At 42.0% G+C, this 19,528-nt stretch overlaps 1 protein-coding gene across 1 annotated transcript in view; it reads right to left on the bottom strand.

The window, feature by feature from the left end:
• The window catches only part of ANKS6 (ankyrin repeat and sterile alpha motif domain containing 6), a 31,276-nt gene extending 16,353 nt beyond the window's left edge, over nt 1-14,923 (bottom strand). The window contains exons 1-9 of the mRNA XM_072998475.2: nt 14,514-14,923; nt 12,714-13,210; nt 5,412-5,456; nt 4,444-4,648; nt 3,232-3,338; nt 2,965-3,113; nt 2,257-2,461; nt 1,575-1,624; nt 77-277 (exon numbers count right to left, since the gene is read on the bottom strand). Of these exons, the coding sequence (XP_072854576.2) occupies nt 77-277; nt 1,575-1,624; nt 2,257-2,461; nt 2,965-3,113; nt 3,232-3,338; nt 4,444-4,648; nt 5,412-5,456; nt 12,714-13,210; nt 14,514-14,860 (1,806 nt within the window). The 5' untranslated portion in view covers nt 14,861-14,923. The remainder of the gene's footprint in view (nt 1-76; nt 278-1,574; nt 1,625-2,256; nt 2,462-2,964; nt 3,114-3,231; nt 3,339-4,443; nt 4,649-5,411; nt 5,457-12,713; nt 13,211-14,513) is intronic.
• Nucleotides 14,924-19,528: the final 4,605 nt, after the last annotated feature.

Raw genomic sequence — 19,528 nt, 5'->3', positions numbered from 1 at the left:
CATTCCTGTTGCACAGATGGAGCTGTATAACAGTATACTGGTCTATGTATGGTGTTAATTTATCTGTGTCTCTTACTTTGTCAGAATTTCCACTGTCGTTGTTGTGACTGAGAGCTCTATGCGCAAGTCCAACCCTTGTTTGCTCTCTGCTGCCCTCTTTGTTTGCTTGTGTCCTGTCAGAATTCCATAGTTCAAAACTTGAAGGAGGCAAGAAAGGTGGAATTACAGCTTTCAGTTTGTCATTAGGCAGTCTCGTAAATGGAGCCCCACTTCTTAACTAGCCAAAATAAAAAAAGAGGAAAAACTATTAATTAAGTAATTTTGACATCAACAGTAAAGGATCCTATTGATAACAAAAAGACAATTCTGTATATTCTTGTGTAAAACTGAAAAGACAAGTAAATTAGTCTGAGATAAGAAAAAAAACATGAAAAAAGTACAGCCAATCTATTGAACTTGGGTCCATATAGCACTTAAAAGATGGAAGTATTCTTCTCAGCTTATCTAAGCTTCCTAGCAACGTTCCCTCTAATTTTCCGGAGCTCCACCCCCTGCTTGCGGGATTCGGCAGCAACCAGAAGCAAATAGGCATTAACACTTGCTCTACTGCAAACACCCGATGTGGCTCTGCCTGTCAGTGAGGGAACATTGCTTCCTAAACAACGTATTTTATCATTTTAATGGTTTTATCCCTCACAACATCTGAAGTCACAATAGTTGTTCATTCCCCTTAGATTCTTTATATTCTACAGAGAAACCCAACTCATCCCTTTTAAGATATTGCTAAATCAGTGGTTTCCAACCTTGGGTAACCCAGGTGTTCTTGGAATGCAGTTCCCAGAAGCCCCAGCCAGCACAACTTGTGGTAAAGGCTTCTGGGAGAACACCTACGTTACCCAAGGCTGGGAACCACTGGTCTCTAAATCAACGGATCACCAGCTTCTTCAGTCTTGGGAATGGGATTATTCAGGTCCAATTTGCAGAACCACTGGACCCCTTTTATCTCCACCAGATATCATTGCCTCCTCCCCTCTGATGAAAGAATGACACAGGAGAGAAAATATCTTGAGGTGAAGCTCTGAAAGTTTCCAGAATGGTATCCACACAGATGCAGAACCCATTTGTGTGAAACATGGAGACCACGTGAAAAAGAAAGAGCACCTAGGCTGAAAGTGGTAACTGACTTTCTAGCAAATAGTTTTTACTTTGGTTTGTGGTGAAACAAAAACTTCCTGCTCCTTACTTTCTCTAGCTGCAAGTGAGATTTAAGGGATGAAAGAAGAGGCATTTACTTTGGTCAACTTTGTCACTAGTATGTACTCCAGACTCTCTGAACAGGCAATGACTTCCTGCTCCCGTTACAGGAAAAGCACAACATCTTATACTCATGAATACTGAAATTGTTTTTTTTTTTATTCAAATGTTGTCATATAATATATCTGATGATAAGCTATTGTTAATAACAACAAAGTCAAGGAAAACTCTTGATTCTTTTCGGATCAAATTATTATAGAGCAAGGGTATTAGACAAGCTATCCAAACACCTGAGAGAGTAGCAGTATTTTCTGACTTACCACTGTAGCCAATAATTCATCACCCTTTCCTGCTTTTGTGCTGCCTATATCTAAAAGAAAATAAAATAATTAATAGTGCTATTTTAAACTTACCAAATAATCAATGAAACATTTGGCCTGTCTTCTTCCAAGAACAGAATGGCTCAAATCTATCTACAGCATTACTGCTTTCTGAAAAATGTTCCTCATTTCTTTCTTACCCTCACTTCATTCTTTTCTGTTTATATGACCAGTACTCTTCTTCACAAACTAGGATGGATGATTTATGGAGTACATGTGGGATGGGTAAATTTACCCTTTCCCAAGTTGCAGCCATCATGGCAATTCCATTCAGGAAAAAAGTCCCATTCATGGGAATGCAAGGTTGATTGTGATTTCATTTTGTAAGTAATTTTCCAGCCTGTGACCCAGTAATATTTTACCTCTCACACAGTAGTAAACTGTAGTTGTTCATTACAACTGACAATTAGATGATCTATTATGCAGCATACACAGTCAGTTCTTCCTACCTAATTGCATTGTAAAAAAACACATAATTTTCTCATAAATAAAATAAATATACAATAACAACATGATTCCAAAATCTTTCCATTGGTTTTGACAATTTTAGATCAGAACATATGAGGGGGCATGCACACATTGCAGGTGTTAAGTATACTGTATTGTAATTTCATATAATTACCATCAGACTTGCTTTTTGTTGTCCATGCTGTTGTGGCATCATGGTTTATTGAGTTATCACTTTGTAATGTGGCCTTCACTGTGCAATCAAATGGTGATTTCGACTCTTCTGGGAAAGGCACAGATGGATTTATGGAAAATCCATGGTTCAAAGTTTGGGACAATTTCAGCTTACGAAACCTATTTGACATCCTGCTCCACCATGACTAGGGAAAAATGCAATTGTGATATATTTATTTAGACAGGCTATTGTGAATAAAAATTAAAACGATCTGAAACAAATTAAGCTTAATTAAAAAGAAAAGATCCTCCAAAACGCTCTGGACACATTAGCAATTTTGGTCCTGTTTTGTCTGTGGAAAGACATGTTTTCTCTGGAAGCTAGCACAATGATCTATGGCAAACATGAGATAACAGATTATTCTTTGTGAAACACTCTTGGTTGTCATCAAGCCAACAGGATTTCCATCCAGGCATGAACAATGTGTTGCTCGTACTGAAAAGAGCCTACAGCTCTATAGGGCCAGGTGAAGTCCTACTGCCCACAGTGCCACTGGATCTCTGCTGAGTTGGTAACTGCAAGATCACTCTGATGGTACTGCTCCTAGCAGGCTTCTACAATGAGCAAAAAGCATCTGGGGGAATATTGCTAGATTCCCCCTGTCCAAAACCATGCATTATTAAGATGAAAGGTATTATGTTTCTATACCTTCAATCCCCCCTTGTCATCAGGTAACACTGGGATATCCACAGATTGCTTATTTCGGGCTAACGGTGCAACTGCTTTGTTATTTGGCTTATTCTTTTCTTTGTCTCCTTGCATGCAGGCTGAGGCCAGCAACCGCACAAGTTCTGCATCTAAAATAAAGTCATGCAATAGGTACTTGAAAAGCTTTCTGCAACTCAAACATCTCAATGAAGACAAAACACTTATCTTACAAGAAACACTATACGGAGGAGAGATGCACGAAAATACCTGGATCATTCAGCAGCATTATGAGGTCAAAAGCCGTGTATCCATTTTTAGCACGCAAGTTGACATTAGCTCCTTGACTTAATAAATATTTAACAACTTCTTTATTTCTTTAAAGGAAACAGAATGTAAGTCACACATATATAAAATACAGATTAGATTAGGAGAGGATGCTGGAAAGCACTCAGCATTGCTTTCTATGCCTTCTAACTCCACCTTTATCTGCACTACCGCTATTGCTGTCCACCTAGCATCACTCAGATGATCTCTGTGGAATATACTCTCAAGAGATCATATTTTTGTCGCCATTTACACAACCACCCATCTGAGGTAAGAGAGAGGAAGGTTAGGAATTTGTGATCTCAACTGAGGAGACTGACCCACTTGTGATCCGATTCTTTAATGAATAAACAAATCAGAAGTTGTTGTGAGTTGTGTGGTTGCTAATCACAACATTACAGGTTGAATAAAGATGGCTTTATTCTGCCTAAACAGAGTTTAGTGATGACATTTTGGTTTTAGATAATGGATAAAAACCTGTTGCACAGATATTCAAATCATGCTACTTTCAGACACAAATTGCCTTAAGAAATCTCTGTTGGTATTATTTCTTGTATGTAAAGATGTATGATTCAGTGTGCAACAGACACATGTAAATTTCTTGATTCACTCCAAAAGCTACATTATTTGCATAACTATGCAACAGGATTTCAGCCAATACATCTTGAGTTGGCCTTAACAGAGCTTTACAAATACTGTAACATTCTCAGCAGCTAAAATAAGTCTAACATCAACAATTTCCCTCTGCTATATTCTGTAAGATTGGTACAAACTTTCAAGGTAGTAGATGTAATATTGGTATGTGTGCTGGAAATTCCAATACAATAGGTTTGAACTGCACATTTATTTTATTTCCTGGATTAGGTGGGCCAAATGATCACCTACCCCATTGTTTTAGGTTCAGAGGCTTTAATGTTCATAAGAATGATATATGCAAATATTCTGTGGATAGGAGGTAAGAAACACCAAATGAGGAGGTATCTAGAACTCCTTGCCACTGTAGATGTATAAGGGAAAGAACTAGTGGCAAGAGTGCAGTCCTATATTTTTATCTCACAACATCTTTGGTAAGGGTGATAATAAAGATAGCAACAGGGGTAAAAACAAAACAAAACACTCTTTCTTACTTCAAAGCAGGAAAATAGGGATACTTACCCATGATAAGTGGCCTGCATTAGTGCTGTCCAGCCATGAATATTATCTTGCTTATCAATATCTACATTTTTTGAAACAAGTAGCTGTACAAGGGATAACTGTCCTGTTACAGCTGCGATCATCAGTGGTGAAGCACCGTCATCATTAATAACATTGGCCTGTGCTGGGTCTTCATCAGTTATCTCTTTAACCAGCTGAAAGTTCCCTATGGAGAGAGTTGACACTGAGCAACACATAAACATTTCAGGTAACGGAAAAAAGTGTATGTTTATTTCTAACAACAAACCATCTAGGAGAGATTTTTAAACAATACAATGTAGTGTACAAGTAAAAAGTACTGGAATAACATAGATAGCTACTTGAATAAGATAGCCTCCATCAAGAGTATTTAGTTCTATAGTTATTATCAGTTTTATACTGGGCTGAAGACTTCTAGAAACCAAAAGAAACCAACCTCTAAAACTAGTGTTATGAATATGTGGGGCATCCTCCCACTTGTGGAGGGCACATCAGAATTTCAGAAAGCATATGTATGGATTGAAGAAACATTATCTCGTATTCCTGTTTAATTTGGAAAACTGGGTGGTTTCTTAATTTGCTTTCTTAATTGCTTTCTTAATTTGCAGCTTGTTGCATAATTCCATGATAGGCAGCACCACATCTACTTATCTTCTTCTTTCTTTATCTAGAGGAGTTACATTGTAGGATAGTGTTCTATGTGCAGAGCCTATGTATTAAATTAATATTGAAAAAGCTGAAGAAAAATGACTTTATTCTAAATGTATGAATGCTTTGATTTGTTTTTAGCCAGGATATTTAGAATTCCACATAAAATTACTGGGGAAGGCAGCTTTGAAAAAGGGGGCATGAGATTTTTATGTTTATTAGAAGGAGGGATGTAGACTTCAAAAGGGTAGAAAACACTGCCTTTACCAGATATGCTAAGAATAACTTTCTAGAAGCCTTACCCATTTTCAAAGCATGGAAGATATCAGGTTGCCTCTTGTGCATATCTGGAATGGAAAACAAGAAAGAAAAATATGTAACTTGTACTACAACAGGAAAGGCTTCAGTGCAGGTATTATTAGTAAACAATGTTACCTCAACCTCTCTCTTTGGATTTTTAAATTACCAATACCAAAACCAAAGGCTTATAGTATCCTGTGACAAAAGACATTGATAAAGACTACTAGACTGTTCTAAAGACCGCTGGAGAGCGCTACCTGCTCTTGCTCTCTCAGTCTCTCTCTGTTAGCCTCTTGGGACTGAGATTGTTTGCTTGATGAAGTGCTTTTTCTTTCACCAGAAAGACTACTGGGGGACCATCTCACAAAGCTTGAGGGGAAAAGAAATACCTGGGGCAGGGAGAGATCAATAATAAACCATGTTACCAAATTTCAAAACTAGTGTCTGCAGCCATGAATGACAAGGTCTTATTTCATGGTTCAGCCGCTGCACACAACACACAAATGTCATAAATATGAAATAGAAGTGAGAAGTATTACTGTTTGGGGCCACAATTCTCAGAATCCAACAACTGGAATAACTATTGTCCTATTGACAGGGATATTATGAGAATCATAGTTTTTTTCTTTTTGATTTTTTTAAAGAATATTCCTATCTCTAGGAGGCACTCATACGTTAGAACCCACATCAGACCGTATCATGTGGCTTATTCTACATGTCAGGGCATTATCAAGCCCTTATCTGATCTTGGAATTACCCAGGTTGTCACACATTGGCCATCTTAAAACAGCTATTACATCAGTGGTCCCCAAATTTTTTGGACTGTGGACCAGTTGGGAGGGTAGGCTCTGTGTGCGGGGGAACACCTGTGTTTGTTGGGGGAGCGCAACATGCCCACCGTGCATGCGTGCGGGGGGGAGAGAGATCAGTCTCCACCGCCCAGTTCCAAGAAGCCCACGGACCGGCACTGGGCCGCGGACCGTTGGGGTTGGGGACCCCTGTATTATATGACCCAGGAAACCTAAGTTTTTTTCTCCCAGAATTCGTAGAGGTAGGTTAACTTCAGTCAGTTTAGGGGTCAATTTTATTCCCCAGATCTTGCTGCAGGCTCATACAAATCCAACTATTTTTTTAAAAAAAATCACTGCAAGAAGCACAAAACAATGAAGTTTTTAATTGGTTTGCTGTTGAAATTTGGCCACATTATTTTCTGCCTGATTTTGTTAGTGCAAATTTCAGGCGTGTTTTGGGGACTGGAAAAAATGCTTATCAGAGCCTTCATGGGATTCTTGCCATAAAAGGAGAATACAAAAGGCCTGGGGGGGGGGCTATATGGTCCACAGCAGACTCACTTCCCACACCTGCAGCCTTGTTTAAGATTGAGCGAAGATGTAATCTGAACAAGAGGAACATATGGGTCTAGGCAAAGAGGGACTCACAAGCATGTATCTGGGCTGTGCATTTTCTAAAGCACAGCACGCCTTACCAGAAACCAACAGCCCCAGTAGAAAATTAGTCCTACATGCTTGTAAGCAATCTTTTGTACTAATAGAGCCAAGGAGTCATCAAGATTGCTGGAGCAGGGAGAACGGACGAGAAAAGGAGAAGCAGCACCAATGGATGAAGGCAGAGATTTTGATTGTAGAGGTGAAAAGAATAAAGAGATAGCTGAAAGATAAAGTACAAAAAAAATATCAGTCATCAGCAGACTAAAGAAGGAAAATGAGATTGAAAGAAGTACCTAGATGGCAGTGTTTACTGAACTATATAATCCAGGTCGGATTGGGCTCCCAGGAGCACAAAAATCTGCTTTATCCAGAAGAGACTTTTGGCCCAGTTAACCTAGTATTACTGATAGTGACTGTCATGGTTTTATTATTATTATTATTATTTATTATTATTTATTTAATTTATATCCCACCTATCTAGTCGTGGTGGGCTACTCTAGGCGGCCAACAACAGAGATAAAATACAATAACATAAAACAGCATAATTACAACAACAATTAAAAATAGGGAAACAATAAAGGAGAGAAGAAAATCAAAAGTAATCTGGAGAGAAGGCCTGCCGAAACATCCAAGTCTTTAATAGGTTCTTAAAGGTGCCCAGCGATGGAGCTCCGCGAATGCCAGGAGGTAAGTTATTCCAAAGGCGAGGAGCCACCGCCAAGAAGGCCCTATTTCTTGTTTTCTCTTTTCGGGCCTCCCTCGGCGTTAAGCTCCTCAGCCTCACCTCCTGGCTCGCCCGTGTGACCCAGGTAGAACTTGGTGGGAGTAGGCGTTCCGCCAGGTATCGAGGCCCTAAACCGTTTAGGGCTTTATACGTAAGCGTTAACACTTTGAAGTCGATGCGGAACCTGATGGGCAGCCAATGCAATGCGGCCAGAGTGGGCGAAATATGTTGGAATTTTTTCACTCCACTGAGTAATCTGGCCGCCGCATTCTGCACCACCTGTAATTTCCGCAGCAACCTCAAAGGAAGCCCCAGGAGTCTATTTCATTCCTATTTTGAGATGCCAAAATTTGAACTGAATAGCTTCTGCATACAATGCATGTTCTCTGCGACCGAGCGACAGGCCTTCCCTTTAGATCAGAGGAGGTTCCTAGAGATCAGCATTTAATCCTATACAGTATCTTTTTACAGCTGACATACAGTACTTCCCTACATATAATTCTAACACCGCCTTACATGTCCTCTTTTCCTTTTGTGTTATGTACCTGCCCTCAAGTAGAAACTGGATCAATAGCCACCTGAATAAGGCTTTCAAGGTAAATGAATTATTTAAAGAGTGATTTTATTGATTCCACACAGCCCATGTGAGTTTTTGTGGCTGAGCAAGGACTTGAACTCAGGTCTCCTCAGTCCTACTCTGTCACTCAATCCACTACGCAAGGGGTCCCCAACCCCCAGTCTCCATCCCCATGCCGGTCCGTGGCCTTGGCCAGACTGGGTTGCGGAGACAGATTTTCCGCCCCCCCTGCGCTCCCCCATGCCCACCCACACAGCCCCTTTGCGCATGTGCATGAGTGCCATGTCAGCACCCCTGCCCCTTTAAGCATGCACATGAGTGCCCACATGCCCACGCGAACTATCGCAGCCCCTTCGCGCACGCATGCGAGTGCGGGGGTGCCCCCCACACATGGACCACGTCCCTCCCCCAACCAGTCCGCGGTATCAAAAAGGTTGTGGACCACTGCACTACATCACATTGGGTAACTCTTTTCTTCAAGTGACCACAAAAGTTGCTTTATGAAGTCCTCACATACCCTTGCCATGGAAATAACTGAGTAAGGGAATGAGAGTGAGGGTTTTAAAAAGAAAAGCTAGATCACTAAAGAAAAAAGAAAAGAAAAGTGATATCTCTCTGTCTCTGACTGACTGATTAGTGTATTAGAGACAGGCAAAAAGCCAGGAAATAGTCTTGGCGCCCTTCAATAGGCTGAAAATAATTGATTTCCAGCAATAATGGTAGCTGGCAGCAATAGACCGGACACACAAATGATCCCTTTCCAAATAATTCCTTTGGAAATGTGAAAGCTATAAAGCTCAGATGATGCTTCTTTATCTTGAAAGCACCCCCAGGCATACTTCGGTGTAGAAATCAGTTCTACAGATCTGTAAACAGAGCTGCCCCCTTCACTACCCTAAGAAATTAAGCCTCTTCACAAAGAAGCACTACAACTAGAATTATTTCTGCTAAAAGAATATAACTATCAAAGTGATTTCATATCAGGTACCTCATATACACATATTTGAAGATTAATATTGACATCAGGTCAACTGCCACAAGACATTGAAAAAACACTCTGTATATTACTGATCTGTGCTGCTGCTAGAACAGGGGTTGAGAACATGAAGTCTGTGGGCTTCATGTACCCTTGGGGTCTCCATACTGACCCAATGCCCCCAGGGTCCCGGCACTACCACCCCCATTTTGAAAAAAATTAGCACAGAGTCCCTCGCCCCTTCTAGAGGGAGTGGAAACAGTTCTGCCTCATTATGAGAGTCCCCTGCGTTACCCCCAATGTTCTTGTTTGTTTTTAAGATTGGCCACTAGCAGATGCAAGGGAATATTTCCATTCCAAACCCTTATTTCTGTAAGAAATTTTTGGGGGTGAGAAATGCAAGGGCAGCCCCCAACGTACATATGCAGTCGCCAGGCCTCTAGAAGTTGCCCATCACTGCACTAGAGCTAAGAAGCAGTGAGTTGTAAGTCAAGCAATAATTGGAAAGAAACTATATTATTTCTTCTGATGAAGGTATAACAAACAAGATGCTCTCCTGTATTTCAAATGCAAAAGCCCACTGGAGTGGCAGCCAAATCTTATTTTAATACACAGAGATGAGACAGTATTGTGTGCCACCCCCAGGAACAGCAAACAAGGTTAGAAAGTTTAGGATTTAGGAAAATTCCAGCAAGTGATTTTCTTCACTTGGTGGAACTCAGGAGGAATAGCTCGACATTATTATTGTCATCCCCCCCAACAACCTCCACCATTTGCTGCCTGAGATAGCCACCTTGTTTTGACCTACTGAACATAAACCAATTTTCTTTAGAGTTAATTTATATATAATGTAAATTAAATGAATTGTGTGGAGTGAACCTAATTATTGTTTTATTATCTAGCCCAATATCGAATGAACCCCTTTATTTCTTTTTCCTCTTTTAATTCATTGATGATTATTTGTTTCCCATTGTTAATTTCAAAATTAACATAATTTGTACTATGTTTGTAGTAATATTTATATTTTCTTGTAAAAATTAATACAATTTAAACTTAAGAAAGTGGGCCACTACATCGACTTCAAAATAGGTGATCAAAACCTATTTTAATGTGTTTATCACAGTGGATGGTTTCTTGAGGAGCACAGACCTCTGTTCTCCATTTATACACAAAATTCTCTAATTTTTTTAAGCTACTACAATAACCATTGGGTTAGAATGAGGATACAGTATCTTGGAAAGATTTTACATAGCAAGAATCTGGTTTAATTAGTGTAAGGTTACAGTCCTTGCACACTTTACCTGGGGGCAAGTCCTGTTGAAAATAGTGGCCAGAATCCAGATTTAAGCAATGATATAAATCAAAGTGGTGAAGTGCTACTAATTAACAAATTGTTGCTTGGTGTTTCTCACTACACACCAGTTGCTTGACTTAGCATACTGTGGGGGTTACATCTAGTGACTCATTAGCTACTGACAATTCACCACTGAAACTTATGTCATTACAATTAATGCCGGTGTCAGTAACCAATAGGATTCATATTGTTGGAAGAATTGTGATCAATGTGGTACCTGCCTACAATTAAGAAGCCTTGTCCTATAATTTGTGATTTTTAGAAACTGATTTTTATTGTATTGTATATTATTACCCATAAAAAGTGACCCAGTGATTGGTATTCTGTAATTATTTATTGATGAAAATCGGCATTTAGATCAAAATTTTCTTTGTCATTGCCTACCAACTAGAATGCTGACTTTTACTAATTAGAAAATAGGCAATAATCTTACAATATCTGGATGGCTGCAGAAAGTATGGTATTTGACTCTTACGGAAAAATTAGTATCATAAATTTGGGCTAATCGTTGTTGTGGGTTTTTCAGGCTCTTTGTCTTTGTTCTGAAGGTTGTTCTTCCTGACGTTTCGCCAGTCTCTGTGGCCGGCATCTTCAGAGGACAGGAGTAGGAACTCTGTCCGTGCTCTGTTGCAGTTTGTTGGATAGTTGAGTATTTATAGCTGTGGGAACAACTTTTGTCCTATTCAGGAGATTGGGTGATTATGGTGATCAGCCTGTTTTTGTTGCGGATGTATTGTTGTGATAAGGGGGAGAGATTATCTGTCACTGTGATTGATGGGTGTTGTTAGCCGGGTTTTTGTGTGCAATGATCGCTGGTCCTTGTGGCTGGGTAGAGTTCATTGACCTTAAAGTCTTACTATCCAACAAAGATCCTACTGTCCAACAAACTACAACAGAGCACAGACAGAGTTCCTACTCCTGTCCTCTGAAGATGCCGGCCACAGAGACTGGCGAAACATCAGGAAGAACAACCTTCAGAACACAGCCAAAGAGCCCGAAAAACCCACAACAACCATCAGATCCCAGCCATGAAAGCCTTCGAGAATACTTTGGGCTAATCATTCGTACATATAAAAGTAACTTTTTAATTGTTTGCTCTGCCTTTATGTAGTGTATGTATGTGAGACCTGCTGCCTCACCATCCACAAATGCTAACTTGTGGGATGATTTTTCTGTCGTTGTTTCACTTTTTTAGTTGCTTAATTGTGTTAAAATTAAATTGTGTTGTTTTTTTATTTATCTAAAAATACAGGATTCTGGTGATACTAGAACTTATTTTTCAACAAATATGCATAAGATTGGGCTGCAGTGCCCCAAAGGTTTTCACAGCATTCTTTGGAAGAGAAAGCAGAAGGTGATGGGGCAAAGAGGCAACCTTGTGCATCATCCAAATCTCTTTTTAAAATGTTTTTATTAAAGAAAGGTGAACAAAAATGTAGCACCAAAATACTTTAAGTAGAGATAATATCTTGTAGTACTATAAGAAATTTACAATTGTGATGGAATCAAAGTCATGATAATGGGCAATGTTGGCTGTGGGACTTCAAGAGTTTTATAGCCCCAAAATGTGATCTCTCCAAGCTCTGCCCTTCCTTCTCTGAGTTGGCTTAGATGCTCAAGCTAAGTGGACTCACTGGCCAAAACCCTATTGATGCAAATAAACACTGTGGAAGTTACTGACATTGTCACCTGGTGCTGGCAAAATTTAAATTAACTGAATGCTTCCTACTGTCCCTCTTTTCAGGTTCCAAGGTTCCCTTTTACCTTGGGGAAGGCTTTGGAAGCCTCAGGGGAGTAGCCTTTATTAAAGTCACACACACACTGCCACCAGCCATCCCAAGGCTCCCAAAGGCTTTCCCAGAGCAACAGAGAGCCTTGGGGAATTTCAAAACATGAAAGGGAGGGGACAGAAAGCTTTCAGTTAAAATAAGTTAAATTGTGCCGGTGCCGGATGATGACATCATTGGCTTCTATGTTAATTTAATCAAGAGAATTTTGCCCTTTCTTTACCATTTGGAATGAAAATCTCAGAATCTCAATGCAATATATCTAGGAGCTTCGGGTTGTTGTAGTCCAAAAACAGGAATGTTTCTGACCTACACTCTCGGTCATAATCTCCTTAACAAAACTGTGCCTTTCTTGTTTGTTGGTTTGATTATTTGAAGATAATAGCTATGTAGATATCCATAAAAGGGGAGAAAAAAATAGAGGGAAGCAATTCATACCTGTCTGGGGTCTAACTGTTGTCAATGGTGCAAGATAATCTTTCATGTCTTCATGTTTGGAGTCAACAGCGATTTCATACGATGTTTTATGCAGTGCATTCAGATGGTCAGGATTGGCTCCTTTGTTCAAAAGCTGTTGGGCCAAACTTACTCTTCCACTAACAGCTGCCAACATCAGTGGAGTCCAGCCCATTGTCTTCACAGTATAATTACAATCAGCTCCCCAGTCCAAAAGAAGATGGACTACTGCCTCATGTCCATGCTGGACAGCAGCCATCAGAGGTGTGATAGCAGGCAATTCTTCTTTACTGTTGTCCAAACCAGTACTCAAGTGGTCATAATTGTCCACATAAGCACCTGATTCCAGCAGAAATTTAACTACACTTATGTGGCCACCTCTACAGGCCATGGTAAGTACACTGGCCCCCAATTTATTCTGTGCATTAAGGTCAGCACCATTTTCCAGCAAGATGCGAGCCACAGTTAGATGCCCAAACCTTTGGAGGAAAAAGTAGAGAAGGAAAGATTAGGACACATAGAAGGATGAAAGCATATTTCTTTCTATGTAAGAAATATCAGTAAAAATCCTATTGGTGTTTGTGGAGAGAGTATGTAATCAGCAATGACTAAGGCTAATTGATGAGGTGCTGGTATACATTCTGAGCATGTGATCAGGCACCTGGCCAGACATGTGTCCAACAGCTCATCAACTAGCTGAAGCAACTTAGGATCTCTTTGTGAATACCAAGAGGATTTTAGCCCCACTATTTCCTTATCAATGTAAAAAACTAGTGCAGCATATGTAAAGAACTCCCAGGTCCATGTAATAATAAGCTGCATTTCTTATTACACTTTACGTTATCTCTTCAATATCTTGAGATCATCCCACATATGTGACAACCCTGGGTTTGATATTAGTAGGATCAAGTGGAGAGTAAACCATTCTCCTGTCCAGTCTTCTTACATTTAAATTGTTGGGTCCCAGGAGCTAGCTGGATGACTCAGTGGTTTAGGTATCTGGCTTCAGAGCCAGAGGTTGGGAGTTCAATTCCCCAGTGTGCCTCCTGTAAGCAGAGCCAACCTGTGTGGCCAGGGACAAGCTGCACAGTTTCAGGGCACCCCAGAAGAAGGAAATGGCAAACTACCTCTGAGTATTGTCTACCTAAGAAAACTCTGAAAACGGTTGCATTGACTCAGAATTGACATGATGACACATGGTTATTATAATTATTATCTCCACTCCCCCAAGGTTTATTAAAAATTAACACAATGTACATTGCAAATCTTTACCTAAAAATTAAGAGTGCAGGTTTCGTACCACTAAAACAAGGAGATTTATCTTGCCTCTCAGAAGTCACCTATACTAACGCTCTTTTACAACGTTCGTTTAGATTTAAATCAGATGCATGCAAATTTGCGTGTTCCCAAGCAGCAATTTTGGGAACGGTAGTCCAAATCCAAGATCTGCACACTTCTAATGCACACCCATTCAAGGGAAATAATTAACCCAGACCTACATTAAAAAAAATAAAAACAGCTGAGGGCGCCATTTGACATTGTTGAGGCATTCCTATATAGTACATCAGGCCTGCCTTCCCTCGCGGAGGGCTGCTGGGCGTGGAAAGGCAGATTGGCACCGATTCACCCACAGCCACCCCGCTTGCCAGTTTACCCGGATCTGGGGGGCTGGAGGCGGCGCGCTCGCAAGTTATCCCCAAAAGCAGCCCCAACGGCCCTGGTCCGCTTTTCCCGGCCGGGCTGAAGCCGCCGCCCCCCCCCCCACCGGCCCGCCGCGCTAACCTGGCCGCTTGCATTAAGGGGCTCCAACCGCAGTGGTTCCGGCTCTGCACCGACGCCCCCCGCCGCAGGAGGAAGCCCACCAACTCCTCGTGGCCTCCGGCCGCCGCGAACTGCAGCCCCGTGTTGCCGGCCTCGTCCGTGCAGTCCACGGGGACGGAGCCGGGAGGGATGTCGCCGGCAGGGCCAGTCCCGCTGCTGCCCGGCTCCCCCGACGCCGCCGACGCCTCTTCAGCGGCCCCGGTGGCCGGCGGAGGTCCCAGCAAGAGCCTCCGGGCGCACTCGCAGTCGCCTTGGTCGCAAGCGCGGAGCAGCAGCTGGACGCCAGCAGGCACTCCGCAGTCCCCCATCGGCGGCCCTGACGCCTGGCCGGCTCGCCCTCGGCCGGCCGTCTCTCCTTTCGCTCCGCCTGTAGGAAGGAGGGAGGGAAGGAGGCGCCCAGCCCGAGTGCCAAGCTCTCTCCACGCTCCGCCGGGGAGGGCTGCGCTGCTGAAGCCGCCCACCAGAGAGAAGAGCCGCGGCAAGGCCTGCGGGAAGGCAAGGGCACGGGGCACCACTGACCCCGCCGCCGCCTCCCCCCGAGTCAAGAGCTGCCTTCCCCCCTGCTGGACCGCCTTCATTAATGGAAGGAAAGGCACGGGCTCCCCTATCAATATGTAAACAGTATCATACGGTAATCATTAGGACTTACATGGAAAATACTATTTTCAACAATGAGACAACTCAAGTGGGCTAACTTCTCGATTTTTAATATATGTCAAGAACAGTCAAGAAAGACAAGGGGTTTATAGGATGTTAATATACTGGATTTATTTATTTATTTAACTTATGTGCCACTCACACTACCCGAAGGTCAGCCCTGAGTGTAATTATAAAGAAGCAGCTGTTTTTCTTGACCTAACTCTAGCCCAGTGGTTCCCAACCATGGGTTTCCATTTGTTCTTGGACTAAAACTCCCAGAAGCCTTCACAGTTAGCTGTGTTGGCCAGGATTTCTGGAAGGTGTGGTTCAAGAACATCTGGGGACCAAAGTTGGGAACCACTGCTCCAGCCTAACCAGAACTTCCTGAAAACATCTAACTACGTTTCACAGGAGATTATCATTCATATTAAGGGACAGATGAGCTGACTACTCCATCTTTCAACAGGGTATCTTACAAATCAATCTTCATTACCAGTATTGAGAAACTATTGTCACTATGAACATTCATTACTAATCTATTATTTTCCCCTCATCTCTTTCATGCCCCCAACCCCACTATTATGTAAGGAAAAGGTTCCCCTTTAAATTTAGTCCAGTCGTGTCCGACTCTAGGGTGCGGTGCTCATCCCTGTTTCCAAGCCATAGTGCCAGCGTTTTGTCCTAAGACAGTTTCTGTGGTCACATGGCCAGGGCAACTAGACACGGAATGCCGTTACCTTCCCACCAAGTGGTACTAATTTATCTACTTGCATTTGCATGCTTCGAACTGCTAGGTTGGCAGGAGCTCGGACAAGCAACGGGAGAGGGCTCACTCTGTCACGTGGATTCAATCTTACAACTGCTGGCCTTCTGACATTGCAGTACAGAGGCTTCTGCAGTTTAACCTGCAGCGCCACCACGTCCTGCAGCGCCACCACGTCCTGCAGCACCACCACGTCCTGCAGCGCCACCATGTCCTGCAGCGCCACCATGTCCTGCAGCACCACCACTATTATGTACATTGTGTATATTGTGCTCTATTGTGTTATAAAATTTAACAGGGCTACCTCTTTGAAAATATTTCTAGTGACAGAGCTGTATTTGTTTTATATTCTTAGTAGTTGGTTAAAAGTGTCACCTGTTGTATTGTTTCCACAACCATGCAACCTTTTCCTGAGTTTTTCAGAGCTATTTCAGCATGTGAACACCAACAAAAAGTCTTGCGCCACCATGAAAATTCACACTGAAATAAATCTTTTCAGAAAGGTACCTGTGTTAGTCTGTTACAACATGAAAAACAAAGGAAAATAAGTGTTGTGGCTCCTTTAAGGCTACCAGAACCACTGTCATGGATCAAAGTGTACTTGCTCAAAAGATTGTTGTGGATGTCCTCCTTACCATGCATACAAACAGCAGGATAACTGAGGCCACAGGTTCATATATAATGTCCATGGAATAAGTTGGGGGCCAACAAAATGGGAAACAGGTTGACAATAACATTACCAATACAGATACTAAAATTTCAAAGTGACAGTGACATTATTAATGCTGGTAATGAGCATTCAAAATACTGATTACATAAACATTTTGATTTATGTAACCAATATGCAACCATGGTTCATGTAACTATGTCAGTTTATACCAATAGTAGGCTGCTGCCTTTAAAGGAGAAATGAAAATATCTTCATTTTCAGGAAGTTGCACTAAGGTTTGAGTGATGTAAAAGAAAGTAACTTTCTGGCTAAAAGCCAGGATCTTTATTTAAACTTCTAGACACACCCTGAAGCTTTGGAATTTTACTTCAGCTACTTTCCTCTCAGATCTCCTTTTGTAATGCTTTTTCTTATATAATACAGTAGTCACTTTGGACATCAGTGGCTGTTTTGTGAAGTTGAAATGTACTGACACTGGCTTTTATGTGTTGCCATTTCTTATGCTTTTCTCCTCCCCCTCTTTTTGGCAGAACAAAGGAATGATAAAGGGAAATATTTATGATAGCAGCTTTAAAATGAAATATAGTTATCTTTCTTTCAAAGACCTTTATGTGGGACAGAGGCCATCCACACAAAAATATTATCCATCCATTTTTACTTCTGGTTCCACCCCAAAAGAAAAAGGCTTTCACTTTTGTTGAAACTCTCCCTTGTACAAAGGTGCAGACCAACCAGCACCTGAATTTTCTCTCCAGCATAGATTTGTAGGCCAGGAGTGAGAGTGGTTGCAAAATTATGAATGTAGCACATGTGGATTAACTTAGGCTATGATTACACAGTCAAATATTACAGGATTTGCTGTAGTTATAGCATGAACTGATTTGAAGTATTTTTTTCTGATCACAAGACACAAAGGCTGATTCAAATTGGCTTGGTCCTTTTTGCTGCCCAATGTGGCCTTTTTTCCTCTGATGCTGAGTGCTTCTACTTTTTTTTAAAGCTGGAACAATTTGAAGGGACTTTCCCCCATGTTTTCAGTTGATTCATTCTTGTAATGATGGGGGCATGTCTGTGGGTGCTGTTTTGGTGACTTAGGCAGTTGGAGTGGCATATTCAGTACCATAGGAACACCTGTTATCATTTTCTTTCCCCCAGTATCCTCTGACTTTTTTTTTACATATATGAAATAAACACTAGATTGCCTTATTAGTAGTATTGATGTACTAATAAAGTGCAAGATCATATCTGGATGAGAAAAAATTTATTTAATTAGTTAGTTAGTTAGTTAGGCATCCTTCAGTCTCGAAAGACTATGGTAGCGTGCTCTGTATGGAGGACTTGGAACAGCGTCTAGTGTGGCTGAGGAGGCCAATTCGAGAGTGACAATTCCTTCCACACTGAAGACAAATCCAATCTGTCCCCTGTCCAGCTCCCTGGTTTTGCTGCTTTTGTGATTTCCTCTTTGCCTCGGCCTGCTGGGCAAGGGTCGCTTCAAATTGGGAGAGGCCATGATGCAGTGCCTGCCTCCAGGCTGAACGCTCAGATGTCAGGGTTTCCCATCTGTTGAGGTACTGGCTGGGGGCTGCCCAGCTTAAGGCGGGCGGTATCTACCTGGTGAGGTGTAATGACCTCTCCCACCGTCAGAAGTAGCCCCTGGCGTCATGCTCTACGCCAATTGAGCAAGGACTTATAACCGGTAACTGCTACTTCCCATGTTGTTTCGACGCTGTATGCGAAGCTGGAGTGTCCTCTCCAGAGCACGAAGCCTGGGTAAAATAGTATGGAGGATAGGCTGTTACCCAAGCAGCAAATCCCCCCTCTCCACGTCACTGAAATTGTCCAGTGGAAAGGCAAGAGCCAGTACAATTGGTTCCAGTGACGTCGCAGGAGTTGGCGGAATGATATAAACTGCCTCCGGGACTCCGGCTCCGGATTTTGCCTCGAGGTTATCTCCTGAAGCCCTTTCCATAAGTGGATATAGCCACAAGGCAGTGGAGGTTTGAAGTCGGAGTTTTCCTTCTCCTAGATGGGCTGCCTTCCAGGGCTGACGAGCCCCACCTACCCGGCCTCTTAATTATGAACAAAACAAACTACCCATGAAATGCAAGACATTATTGTGGTATGTGGTATTTCTGCTCATGTTAAAAACTCTGGAACACTGTCACCTTTTCTGGAACACTGTACAATCCTTACAAAATGAAGTGGCTTGACAGAGAACCATAAAAGGATCAACAGAGGGAAAGAAGGGAAGGCTGTGGGCTGAAATGCGAGTCACATTGCATCGAATATGATCAAGGAACTCCCGAATCAGCCCACAACCTGTATGATCACTGATTGTGAATTCAGCTGTTAATATCAGCTGTGAATCAAATCTCAGCAAAGCCAGATCTCTCTGATTCGCTTGCCAGTGTAATTACAGCCTCAGTCTGTTAAAATGTTGAATATAAGTATCTGTCAATATCATTGATGCTTGGCTTTTATTACTGTCCGGGGCAACAACCTTTCTGTGGAGCAATACCTCATTAGTATTGCAATAACAAAAATCCAGGCATATTCAGTTTAAGTAATTGACACAGAATCCCTCTAAGTGCTTCATTACATAATAATAGCTATGGGCCAACAAGTCAATTCTGACTGATGGGGATCCTTTTCTGAGTTGTCTAGGTAGAGAAGACACTGGGGGCACCATGGGACTGTGCAGCTTGCCCAAGGCCACCCAGGCGGGTTCTTCTGGGACTGACAGTGGTAATTGAATTTCCAAACTCTGGCCTAATTCACTGGGCCAGCTAGCCATTTCCAATGCTAGATTAACAACACATAAAAATAAATGCGAACGTTGGGAGGGTGACGAGGGCCCCCCGCCCTAATTAGTGGTCTCTTAAGAAGCGCTAAGGGAGCGGAGAG

This window comes from Pogona vitticeps, chromosome 4 (assembly GCF_051106095.1).
Source record: "Pogona vitticeps strain Pit_001003342236 chromosome 4, PviZW2.1, whole genome shotgun sequence".
Taxonomy (NCBI): domain Eukaryota; kingdom Metazoa; phylum Chordata; class Lepidosauria; order Squamata; family Agamidae; genus Pogona; species Pogona vitticeps.
Note: the sequence above shows the minus strand (reverse complement) of the source record. Positions and strands in the feature narration are given on the sequence as shown.